This window comes from Blennius ocellaris (genome assembly GCF_963422515.1).
Source record: "Blennius ocellaris genome assembly, chromosome: 10".
In the NCBI taxonomy this organism is placed as follows: domain Eukaryota; kingdom Metazoa; phylum Chordata; class Actinopteri; order Blenniiformes; family Blenniidae; genus Blennius; species Blennius ocellaris.
In genome coordinates, this window is record NC_137659.1 from 17,359,351 (window position 1) to 17,372,565 (window position 13,215).

The window sequence follows — 13,215 nt, forward strand, 5'->3', positions numbered from 1 at the left end:
AGCAGCGGAAGACCTAAGGGTTTTGGCTGACATTTAGCTTATATTGCCTAACCTAATATTGTCTTATATTTTGCATATTGTACATCGACGTAATAAATGCACATGTACAATACTAAACTTCACTTTGAAGGAAACAATCTCGAAATAAATCTTAAACTAACCTCCGAACAGCTCAGCTCATAATTTCCCTCATTTATTGTATATTTAATTTCTGTTGCATTCATAAAATGCATAAAAGGAATTGACAGTAATGCTTTCAGGAGTTAAAGAAAAAAAAAGTGCTCTTGAAAAAAAGGGAAGCATGGGGATTCATAGATGTTGAATACATTGTTTAACTTTGTATAAATACTTCTTGGTAATACATCTTATACCGTCATAAAGACTGATTTTTGTAAATGATTTGCATTTGTGAGATGAGCAGCACAGGTGAGTGTGTGAGATTCACCCATGAAAATGTTGTAGTCTTGCAATTCTTTTGACTCTTGTTTTTTCTAAAGACGGTGTGCTGTGCAACAAAAAGAAAGCAAAACATAACTTATTTTACCTGCCTTAGGTGCAAAGATTACTATCCTAAGTGGCTGTTTATTCCATTTTATTATTATTTTTCTGCCATTTCTTCTATGAGTAACTTATCCCACAACATTGGGAGCACGGACACAAAAAGTGGTAAACATTGGGGATTGGTTGCTACAATTTTTGTTAACAATTCTGCTTAACTGTTTACCGAAAGAATTGCAAAAAACGACGAAAAACTTATCTTAAACAGAGCAGATGCGAGAGGCACTTCATGCTGGAGATGAAAAGAAGGATATCAAAGTGCTATTCTAGATGGCTGTTTCAGTTTATCATATTATTTTTATGACATATGTTGGTCCGATTTTTTTTTTTTAAGATCTCGGCTAATCATTTCCAAATAAACTCCCCAAAACTGCGAAAAAATGTCCCATACAAAGTGGATGGGAGATGTACCTCAAGGCGAGATCAAAGGAGATCAGTTGGGTGCATGGACACAAAAAGCACACCAAAACCTGTAGAATGTTCAGGAAGAGGTTGCAATGATTTTTGCTAAGGATTCCACTAATCATTTCAAAATAAATTCAAAAAACTGAAGAAAAAAAACAAAGCATGCTTCTGTAGATGGGCGCAGCACCTCATAGATCAGCGTCTGTTGCCATAGAGATGCTCAGATCAAAGAAGGAGCGACACAAAATTTCCTCTAATTTTCTCATTTAGATGTAATCTTGTGAAAGCTATAGGAAACCATTACAGAAAGGCTGAAGAGCCAAAGGTTAGACCTCTGTTCTAAACGGACACGAGTTAAAGCTCATAACAAGCAGCTGCTTCCTTTCACATTACTGAAGATGGAGTTGCCTTGATAGTTGACCCATTGTGAATATTAGCTTAAGAGCTCAATCGATTTGATAAAGTATCAATATAATTTGAATACTTTGGCAGAAAATAGATTTCATTTGACCATTAATTGCAAAAATGGTCCCTACCATTTTGGTACAAACCCTTCTGGTTAGTTCTTCCCTATCTAGTCACAAAAAAAATTGTTTGCTCATGTGGATTTTTCTGCTATATAAATAAAGTTGATTGAATTGAAAACTCATTCTGGATTTCTCAGGATGCTTTCACTGCTTTGAAATAATTTTATTATGTACATTCACAAGTAGCTTTTCAAGAGCACGAGTACACTTATTCTTGCAATCTTGTTATAAAAGGATTGCATGATCATAATAGGGAAATATCAGACTTTGCCTTTGGTATGATTGTTGATGACTGGATAGGTTCAGTAGTTATGAAACTTTGAAGATGTAGAACTGCAGAAACATTGGAGAGGTGAAGAGGGTATGGCTTCACTGCTTGAAGAAAAAAGTGGAAACACCACAAAAAAATTTAACATAATAAACATGACAAAAATAGTTTCGAAATAATTTATTCAGTTATACAAATACAAAACCCCTCTCACTCAGTTATCATAAAATAGGCAGGTCTTGGTGATGTTTCCCAAATTCTCCCGATAGGTCAGCATGGATAACCACAGAAACTGACAGCAGTTCGCCCAAAATTACAGATGATGCGTTTTAAACCTAAAGTATGTGAAGAGTCATTCCATTGCTACTTTCATAGAACTAAAGTTGATTCTGTGAGGTTGTAATTTTTCAACAAGCAACAACTAACTCGCATACATGTCCAGTTCCAGGAGGCACTGCAGCTCAACACAATTTCAATGAGTTGTTGTGATAACTGACGAGTCGTCTACTTTTGTTCTGATAGTAACACAAAAGGATTATCAACATTTCCTTAACTCATGGGTCTTGAATGACTTGTATATGCTACCCAGAATTTTGCATTCCTAAGCCAGAAGAGGAACTGACAATGCATATGAACGAATGAGATTCAAGTCATACCTATTAAAACGGCGTCTCCCAATCTGAAACAAACACAACTACACATAAGAGGTGAAAACAAGATCAGGACAAAGAAAAGATTTTAAAAGCTTAATCAGATGACACTACTCTTGTGTGTCATTTTGTTTTGTGCTTTGGCCTTTAAGAGAAAATGCATCCTGCTTATAGCATTTGGCTGAATGTACCTTTGAGAGGGACAGAGGAATTAAAATAAGAAAAAGGTACAAGTTTTGATTTGACCTAAAAGGCTAAAAAAAAAAAAAAAAAAAAATTTATTCCATTTGAGCTGAACATTACTGAAAAGAAATTAAGTCTTTTGTTTCATTTCAAGCCCCAGCTGGAAGTTTATTTAATGCTGCAAAACAGCAGCCCATGCTCTCCTGCCACGCTGACGTACTGGTCCAAAGTCTTTGCTGCTGCTCCGAAGCTGGTAGCTCATTAAAAAAGAAATAGAGGTTATATTTCTTTCAGCGGTCTTGCTGCTCATCGGGCAGACTGGAATCTCCCTGCGTGAATCACTCCTTCCGCCAAACAAGAAAAGGCTGATGGTAGTTTCAACGACCACTGAAGTTCCTTCAGACGAGCTCAAGTACCTGTGTGGGCAGAAAAGATACACCTGTGATGTGTTCCATACCGTTATACGAACATGTACACAATTACTGGTGAAAAAGTACACAGCAACAATCAGGAAACTGAAAAAACAACCGTCAATGGAGTTTCCGTTTTAGGTGAAGTTACGAAACAATATCAGTAGATCACATTTAATAAAAACCTGGTGTCTCAAAATGCAAGTAATTTGGATGCAATGGAGTGGGTTCTCAAACTCTCTATAGGCGAGTTGCGACTACGAGCATTTCCTTTTTTTTTTGTGTTCCAAGTACAAATGTGTAGAGAATTTTAAACACAAAATAGCCGGCCTCAATCAAATATTTAATAGGCAGGCATTTATATATGCGGCAGTTGAAAAATAATTAGGACATTGTACTATTTTGACTTCTTTTTGCCCGAAGTGTCAATTTAAAAAATGGCACTTTATAAATAATAAAGTATTTTAGTAGGATTTTACAAAAAATACTTTCCCCACCATCAGTTCCTGCCTGCAGGAAAACCTGTGCTAAACTTATTATTAGTATGTACAACTTTCAAGACGCAAACCTTGATTGTTCCTTGACTGTTGGCAGCAATCAGTACATTAGACTCCTGAAAAACAAAACATCACCATTAAAAACACAAGTAACTGCATGGATCCTTGTCTACCAATGAAACAACATGACAATTCAGAGTGATGTACAAATACGGGGGTGAGTGTCGTCACTTCCTGTAGCCCACATAGCTTATCAGGAATATATGAAGAAAGTGAACAGTGACTAAAAGGTGTTGACGACAAAAAAACAGACTTACTCCGTCAGGCAAGGCCCTCCAGCAGACGGCACTAACAAACTCATTGGTGTCGTCTTCCTTCTTGTCCTTGTCCAGAACGCTCTTCACTGTGTCAAACTTGAACGTTAACAGTGTCTTGGAAAGTCCTTTGTAGTATAGATACAGGGAGTTGTTCTCGCTGCCTGTACACACAAAAACAAACAAGCATGTCGCACGTATTGTTCATATTGTTATGTCTTCATATGTGGAACTGTCTCACTGTCTTGTTATTTTGGACGCTTACCACAAGCCACATAGTCGCCATTGGATGCCAGGCCGACAAAGTTCTTCTCGTTGATGTGACCCTTGAAGGAGCGCAGGCAGTGAGGCTTGTTGACGTTCCACAGCTTCAGCTGACTGTCTGTTGATCTGCAAGCGTTGGAATAAAACAGGAGTCAGTAGGCAAACTGAATTTTTAGTCACAAGTCCTCCTCACTTCATGAGGTCTTATCAAAGGTTTTCACTTTACTATACGTTTCACACTGCAAAATTGAAAAACTGAAGATTCATTGGTTTTTTTAGACTGAGCATGTTGTTTTTATCTAGTCGTCAAAAAAAAAGAAAAAAAAAAGTAATAAAAGTCAATTTTCTAAAAAGCCAAAAAAGAATCTAAAAGAATTCGTTGGACATTTCCTGCTGCTATCACAGTATATTTTCAATTCAAAAACTAGTAAAGGGACAGGCAAGGATAACTACATTTGTTTGTAGCTATTTGCTAACAATATTCTACTCATAAAACCCTTTTCATACATGCTTGTAGAACCTTCCAAGTTCCAAAAAAGCAGTTAAGGCTTGTTGCATTATTGCATGAGACAAACATTTCCTCATGCTACCACTGAAAATACAACTAGAGAGACTTACGCAGAGACAATTTCCTCTCCATTGACAAACTTGGCATAGGACACAGCCTTCCTGTGTCCTTTAAACACCATGATTGGCTGCTTAGTGTTGCGTAGATCGTAGTAGTGGACACAGTGGTCTGTAAGCAATAACGTACAAATACATAAAGTAAATAGCATGCACTTACATGGGAACTGTAATTGAACGCTCAATAAAAAGGGACTGAAAAACAACTCGGGGTGTCAGTTTTATCCACCAAAACACACAGTCCTGTTAAGAAATTGGTGCAGCGTTATTTGCTCAACAGGGTTATTAAACAGGAAATGTATCAACCACCTTTTGTGTTTTGAAATATATGGTGCAATATGCTTTTGCTTCACTATTGTACCTGTGCCCCAGTAAATCAGCAACTCAAAGGCTAAGCGTAGGTTTTCTTTTCCCTGGCTTAGTGGACATAATCCTCAGAGACACAGGGAATGGGGTGAATAATCCTGAGTGATTTACTGCTGGATAACAGAGTTTCTCTTCTTATCCGCCGTTCGTTACATGACTGACTCTTTCTGTGGATAACAAAACATTTCTAATAATTCCTATTTCTCCTTTGGGGAAGTAATAAATGACGTTTTTGCAAGTGCGTCTGGACCAGAGACCACCGGAGTCTGTTTGACCGCAGGAGAAATTGAGTGGTCTACAAGGAGAAGCTATAGTGCAGTGAAATGAGTAATAATTCATCAAAATAGATGGGGGGGGGGGGGGGAAACAACATGTGTCTCTGTCTGTGAAAGGAGACAGCTTAATGCATGGACACATTTCACATTCTTTGTTTTGTGTTTCAGTATGGACATCTGAAAGTAATTGAACTCACTACAGACAAAACCCAGCTCCTGTCTTACTGCAGTAAAATCTGCTCTTACATAAGATTGTTAGGGAGTGTGAAGCAGGCAGACCGGCGGACGTCTGATTTATTAGATTTAGAGGTTGAGAAAGTAAAATCAAATGCCATAGAACATTTAAAAATCCACGGATGGTTTTATAAGTATCTCAATCCTACAACACAGTAACAGGAAAAAAACTCAAATCTATCAGACAAAACAGAAAAGCAACCAAAACCTTACCTGCACAACCAAAAGCCAGATGATATCTGGAAGTTGGGCTGAACTTAACACAGCAAACATTGGCCTTAGCCTCAATGCTGGCCACCGAGTTGTCAAGATTGGTCGACCACAACTTAACTGAAGAAGAGGGGGGGGGGGGGGGGGGTAACACACATGACAGAAATTGAGCATGTGTCAACTCAAGGTGGAGAAGATGTGGAAAACAGGAAAGCTACGTCTGCAATATTCTACAGTTACCTTTAGCGTCATCAGAGCCAGAGGCTAAGAGTTTGGGGTCCATCAGATTGAAGTCAACACTCCAACACCTTTTTTCATGTTCCTGCAGAGAATACAGATACATCTTTTAAAAAGCCACCATGCAAAGAAATGTGGCCCAAGTACTGGCGAGAAGCAACTGAGCTCAGACAGAAGAGGCTTGCACACCTGGTAGACTTTGGACCTCTGGCCAGTGAAGCCATCCCACAGAATAACGGTCCCCTCATAATCACTGCTGGCCAGGAGGTTCTTGTGATAACTGCTCCAGCTGATACAGCTACAAAAAAAAAGAACATCTGGATCATTTCCACAATAAGATTCAAGCCTATAACTGTATATAGTTTCTTTTTGCCTATACTTTGTAGATTTTCTTTTATCAGATTCAACATGGTGATATTGAGCTCGATTCCTCTTTCGTCCTTGATTTAAAGGAGTTCAGTGCATCATGGGCAGGAGTGACATTACTTCCTCACCTGATTTTGGAATTGCAGGTCATTTCATTGACAGGGTAGTGGATGTCCACTGCATCCTGGATAACGGTGCCATATTCAAACACCTTGATCTTCTTGGTCACACCAGCGATGGCAAAGTAATCACAGTCACGGTCAAACTCAATACTGAAATACAAGCGAGGGCATAGTTACAGGAATGATTACAGGTGCTTCTATAGTGGAAATCCAAATAGAAAACAATAATTTAATCATCTTAAAAACCACATATATTTACATTTTGCTCCATTCACAAAGAAATGCTTGTTGTTCTGATGCATAATGTGATTGTACCCAAAAATACATATATAATTGTCTTTGTCCTATAAAGAAACATCTAAATCATGCACTCTAATTACAGACCTAATCTACGAGCAACATAATAGCGACATTGTTCTTTCTGTACCTGGAGACAATACTGGAGCCGTTATAAAGGTCACTGGCGTAAGAGAGGGTGGCCAGCGGCCGCACAGAGTTGTAGCGGGTGAACTTGGACAAACACTCCATAAAATCATCCAGCTGGTTCAGGTTTCGGCCCTCGTCTGAAAACGGCAGTCATACAGTGTCAGTACAGCCATGTTGCATTAGAGAATAAATACATCAAATACCTTCATTTCTAAATGTCGAGGAAGATCAACACACGTATGATGTAACCACTAGATTGTAAATGTCCAAAATATTGACAAAAGCTTTAGGATAAATGCTGGGATAGGTCTGACAGTATCTTGTCACTTGTGTTCTTCCTCTATGAAACTGCGGTGCACTTTATCCAGAGAGCAGCATAAAGTCAATGTACTTAATAAGCTCCGGAGTTTGTGCTGCCAACAACAGCAGTCTGCGATGCCTGCGATGAGTACCTGTGATGCGTGACATTTTGTTAGAGAAATAGCACTGTTCCAAATCCTCAAAATGAGCCGTCAGCCTCTTTCTTCTTGATGCCAGCGTGCTGTTGTACCAAGTCTGTCTTTTCCCCTGGAAAAACAATCCAAAGAATACAGTTAAGTCCGAGCTAAACTCGTACTGACAAGTGTCTGGTTTCAGAATGCGCCCAATTACATTTGTGCTAATAATGATGATGTATAAATATATATCCAGCATGTTATTATTATTTTTTTCTTTCTTATCCACTGACATACACGAGCAAGCCTGCATGCAAGGAAGATGATTTCAAAACCACTGCAGGCACTAAAGAAAATATTTCTGCAATGCCTCTGACAGGAAAATCAAATTCTGAAAAATTGTCAAGTTTAACAAGCAAGAACAACAATGTGAGACGGCTGACCTGATTCTCAGTGTGCATGTGTGTGGTCTCTTTCTAACATACCTGGGTCGTTCCGCCAAATCCTGGAGGCTGGCTATAGTCAGGAGGATCAATAATACTACTGCAGCTATAGAAAAAGAAACAAAGTTAGCTAAAAACACTACACATTGTAACAAAAGGTAGATATCACTTGCTAAAATTTAGTTGTACCTTGGCGCAGGAGATGGAGCCTCGACATTAGGCACCGTACACTCTGCCTCCATCATTGGGGAGTATAGTCCGCTCATCTCCTGGGAAATACAATTGTTTATCCTGTTTAAGCTATGATGACACCAGTTGTTAATACAATATTGCTTCCTGATTGCACATACTACTGCATTGTGATTGTACACGGCAACATAATGTGAACGATCGACGAGGACAGGTGTCAAAAGCTTTAGTTTACTCACTTCAACACGTTTTATGTCGTCTTCAAGAAAGTTGATCTCTTTCTGTAGTTGCTCGTGTTGCTGTTGACAAACGAAAGGACAATTATGACTGCAGGTCCGCTTTTCAATACAGAGTGTGCAGCTACATTGTGATGTTTATTCTAATTAAATAAATCCAAAAGCAGGAGCACCTCTCTCTTGTTTCTTCTGGCTTCTTTAAGGAACTCCATGAGGATCTGTCTCTGAGCTGCTTGGGATTCCTATTGGAGAGACAGACACCGAACATGATTAAATAAAAATACAACTGAAGCCAAGCCTGTGCTGGTATGATGAAAATATGTTCGGATCTAATTTCCTCTTTATTAGTTTGTCGTCTCTTAGAAAAGTGAAATTATTAAACTATATCTGGGGACCACAATGGTTACTTGAATTGAAAACTCATAGTGACACTACCATACACGTCATCATCACCTTCAGAAAGCCAAAACGTTAAGAACTGGACAGTAAAGCACATTTTCCCACAAACAGGCTGTTGGATTTTCTGGATTTTTTTTCTTTTGACAAAAATACCAGAACAGAAAAGCCTCTGTGTGGTAGACAACACCACCACCAACAACAACAACTGATACCTGTGGCCAGCAGTGTTTCATGTTTTGCATGCCTTGTCGTAACAAAATAAACCAAGGGCAGAAAGTCACTGAATTAGACGTTGGCGATGATTTGTTTAACGCCACAATCCATGATGGGTAACCAAAGTCTGATCCTCACAGTGAAATTGATTGACACACTCATTGAAAGCTCTTAAATGTATATATAAGAAAGAGCTTTTCAATGTATATGTTATTATCTATTAATCAGTCCCCTTTTGCACTAAGCATCTATATCGCACATATTTTACCCCAAGGACTATTTAAGTGTTAATTTCTCATGGTTTGAAGGACATTAGAGCACTGGTTGCATCAGTAATAGTTGCAAATACATTATAGGATAAAGAAAACAAAGATACATTTGATTATACTTGTAGTTTGTACATTGGCCAGATGTGTATGAAGTATTTAAGTAAGCTTCAACATCTGGAAAAGTCTCCACATTCTTCGATTCAGAAATTCACAGCCGATTAAGCGAAATGAATGACTGACTAAAAACAAGTACACGTCCAATCAGATAAAAGCAAAATTGAACATGTCCAGAGGCAAATTTTCAGGGAAAAGTGAGAACACACACTAGCAATGAATGGGAAATGTGTCCTATATGTGGATTAAAGGCAGCTGTTCAGCCAGATGAATCGTATGAAACCACAGGAGAGGAAAGTCATTTCTGCAAGATGAGATACTTGCAATTTAGTAGACAGCATTGTTTATTGAAAATGTGACTTTTTTTTTATATTAGTAGTAGCTTTTGCAATAATACAAAAAAAAAAAAAAACAAAGAGCACAAGATACAAAACTGGAAGGAGCTATGAGAAAGCTGATCAAGAATCTATTGGCACTTTTCTATAGAAGAAAATTGATCTTTCTCCACTGTTTGACAATACAATATATCACATTCTAATGTCAGAAGAATATCTGATCCAAATGAGTTCCAAGCACCTCAATTCACCTTAGACAGAACCAGACACATTCTGCAGACATGCATAATACCACACAATAGCACAGATGTTTATCTGACTTGACAGCAAAAACTTCAAACTGTGGAGACAATTCTAGCTACTGCTGATTCATTCAAGACAACAGACGTTACGCATCAGTCCTTAAGCAGCATCTTAACTTTAAATGCTTCTAATTAAATATCACAGGTGCGAGCGTTGATCCGATGTAGCTCAGCAAAGACTTTTATGAATTTCCCTTTGATGCATGTCCTTGCAAACAACTACACAGCAGGTGAAACACTTCCAATGAATGTGTCACTTGGAGCATCAGTCCTTCGCACAAATGTGTAAAAATCAATTGGTAATGTACAGAACTGGTGATAATTGATATGAAATGCCAACTGGATTATCACATGTGACAAATGTGTGTTGGTTTGGTTTTTCTCACTGCAACAGGCCTGCTAAGGCTGAGAATAAATGTGTTGTATTTAAGCAACAATGCTGTGCCTCAACAAGGTAGTGAGAAGTCCAGCAGCATGAAGACGCATGGATTGCAATTTATTTAAAAAAAATAAAACTGTGCAGACCGTATCTGCAAGAGAGTGAGGACGTGACACAACACAACACAACTGAGCGGTATAGAGTGCAGCCCTTACTTCTCTTTTAATGTCACACAAACTGACCGAAACAAGAGGAAAACAGGATGTGTGCCGGATTCTCCAAAGAACAAACTGTTCGTGAAGTTTTAAGGCCTTCACCGAGTGTCCGTCTAACCATCCAACAAAACACAATTTCAAACATAATCAACTCCCGTCCCATATAAATAACCAATTACAACACAAACCGCACCCTGTGCTACTCCACAAGATACGGCTCAACAATATAGGGTGTCATTTTTCTGGTTGTGGAGCTCCCAGTGAGTAGTGGAATTAAAATGTGATAATAAGCCATCCTGTTGTTTTCATTAAAAAAAAAAAAAAAAAAATTCTTTATCCTGCAACACTTTTGAATATTTCAGTTACAAATCATCTGTGTCACTGAAAAGAACTAATTATCATCAATACTAATGCAAGATCATTGCTTACCGCCTCCAGCTGCTTCTTCTTCTGAACCAGAAGCTCCAGCATAAGGTTGACATTTGCAAGGTCCAAGTTCTCCTGATCAGGACTCAAAACATCCTGAAAGACCTGCCACCTCGAGCCGTTCTGAGAGTCAGAGACAATGATCAGTGACAAGGAACAGATTTCTCTCAATGTGAGAGTAAGCACAGTGGGTGATGTGTAAGGAAAAAAAAACACATTTTAGTTTGTACTTACAGGATGATCTAATTTTAGTCTCTTCTCCTCCGACCTTTGTTTCTGTTTTAGGATCAGTTCATTAACTGGAAAATGAATGAATGAAGCAGATGAAAAGATATCAAAGTATTTGACAGTGAATGAAACAGAAAAGCAATGACACATGAACACACATTGGGTTTTTGTAAATGGGTGAAAGATGACAAAAACCTTTTTTTTTTTTGCTACCATGAAAAACAAAACAACTGGAATGTGTTCGCTGCATTTCTGTTTATACAAAAAAACTTAAGAGTAGATAAACTTTATCTTGGGGCATGCATAATAAAACCCAGTTGGAAGAAAATAAAATTACATTTGTTTTATAAATATGCAAATGAAAACTATTTGAAAACACATTTCAAGGTTACTTTCCTATTACTGAAAACCAAAAAGAACAAACTTATCTTCAAAGATACTTACCAAGAAAGTTTGGGTAAAGCTGATCCACATTATCAACAGTATAATTACATTTAGGACATCTGTTACTGTCCTCCAAGCTCTGGCGAATGCACTTGAAACTGCAAGAGATCATATAATCCATATATTACCAGAACACACATTCAGCCAACTCTGACATTGAATTGTACAAAAAAGACTTAAATTATGTGCAAACTATGCAGCTTGTATCCAAATATCTAGTAACTTGCGAGGAAATAGAAATAGTTGATTATGTCAATATGTTAACTCTTTAAATAGATGACTGCAAATACATTCATTTTGTATTTTGATTGACTTTGTATGGATTTGTGGAGAACCAGTTAGCTTGTGTCTATATATTACGCAGTTGGGTAGTGATCAGACGTATTATTATAACACATTTAAACAAGTCACAACTACTTCACTTCGACTTAACACTCACCAAAAACTGTGCCCACACTTTGTCATGTGTGCCTCCTCTATCATTTCAAAGCAAATGGGACTGAAAGAGAGACAGAGTTGTGTCAAACATTGTTTGTGTGTTTAACCTTCGCAGTAAAACGTGTGGCTGCAATGTAAAGCAGCGTTCCACTGTCACTCCGAAGAAAACTAACCAAACAAAATCGTTGCTTTTATCCTCGTATGAATTCAACAGGCCGTTGTACAGTGGAGCTTGATGGAGGGATTTCTTTCTGCTGCCGGACGAGGCAGTAGGTCTGCTCAGGGAGGCGAAGCCGCCCCGGGACGACGGCACGGCGGCCAGAGCTGGCACCGTCGAGCTTCCCTCGCCGGCGGTTGTCACGGACCGGGAGGGCACAACATTTCCAGAATTGCTGCCGTTGCTTGTGACGGCGCTGCCCCCGCCGCCACCGTTTGAGTTCCCGGTGCCCACTGAGCTGTTGCCGCTGCCACTCGTGCTCGGCACTGAACTCGCCCCACCGGCGTTTTGCTGAGGCCGGTTGTTTGACATCATGCAAGGCCGACGAGAAACTCCCCGAAATCCGCCGCCGCGTCGCGGATCAGAGCATCCGGACAGCGCCGCTGTTCGGCTCCGTTAGCGGGTTGTGCTCACTTTAGCCGTGCCGCCGAAGCGTTAGCATCATTGGAGAAAGCGACAGTGGCCAAACGTCCAGCGTGTAAAAACCTTCCCGTTGGCATCCACGTCGAGTTTGTTACCGACGGCGTATCACAAAACACTGCGTTGTCTGGCACAAAACACGAACTCTGGAACGGCCGACAAAATAATCTGCGTTGTCCTGGAGATTAGCCGGTTAGCTTCGGTTGGCTACAGTGAGACCTCTCTCTTGAGTTTCCTCAATTACTCCGGTAGACATTGTCCTTCAGTAGTTGAGCTTTCTCCCCCTGGCGGCACGGAGGTGATAAAACCCATTTATTTTCTGTCTGATGTCATCAGATATGGAAGCAAATGTGGCTCAAAAAATCAATTTGAAATGTATTAACAGAAATGCTATTTCATTTTCAGATTAAACTGCAATTTTTGACTCCCAAATAAACATTAATGATCAATCATCCAAACTGCTTTTTCATTTTCTTATCCAAGGCTATTTATTCTGTGACTTAATTAAAATGAACAAGAAAATTACGTTTAAGTTTTCATTTTCAAAAGACACTATCATCTCTGATAGTTGCATCTCC

The 13,215-nt window shown here is 39.0% G+C and overlaps 1 protein-coding gene across 1 annotated transcript; it reads right to left on the reverse strand.

The window, feature by feature from the left end:
• Positions 1-1,929: 1,929 nt before the first annotated feature.
• Positions 1,930-12,835, reverse strand: cop1 (COP1 E3 ubiquitin ligase). Its single transcript, XM_080502854.1, has 20 exons — positions 12,174-12,835; positions 12,002-12,061; positions 11,563-11,660; positions 11,125-11,189; positions 10,894-11,013; positions 8,412-8,480; positions 8,242-8,301; positions 8,003-8,082; positions 7,856-7,919; positions 7,389-7,503; positions 6,938-7,073; positions 6,517-6,660; positions 6,212-6,320; positions 6,026-6,107; positions 5,789-5,905; positions 4,695-4,812; positions 4,078-4,202; positions 3,816-3,976; positions 3,570-3,614; positions 1,930-3,007 (listed from the first exon to the last, which is right to left on the reverse strand). Exons 1-20 carry the CDS (start codon positions 12,530-12,532, stop codon positions 2,990-2,992), a joined length of 2,145 nt encoding a protein of 714 aa, XP_080358980.1. The 5' UTR covers positions 12,533-12,835; the 3' UTR covers positions 1,930-2,989.
• Between the last annotated feature and the right edge of the window lie 380 nt (positions 12,836-13,215).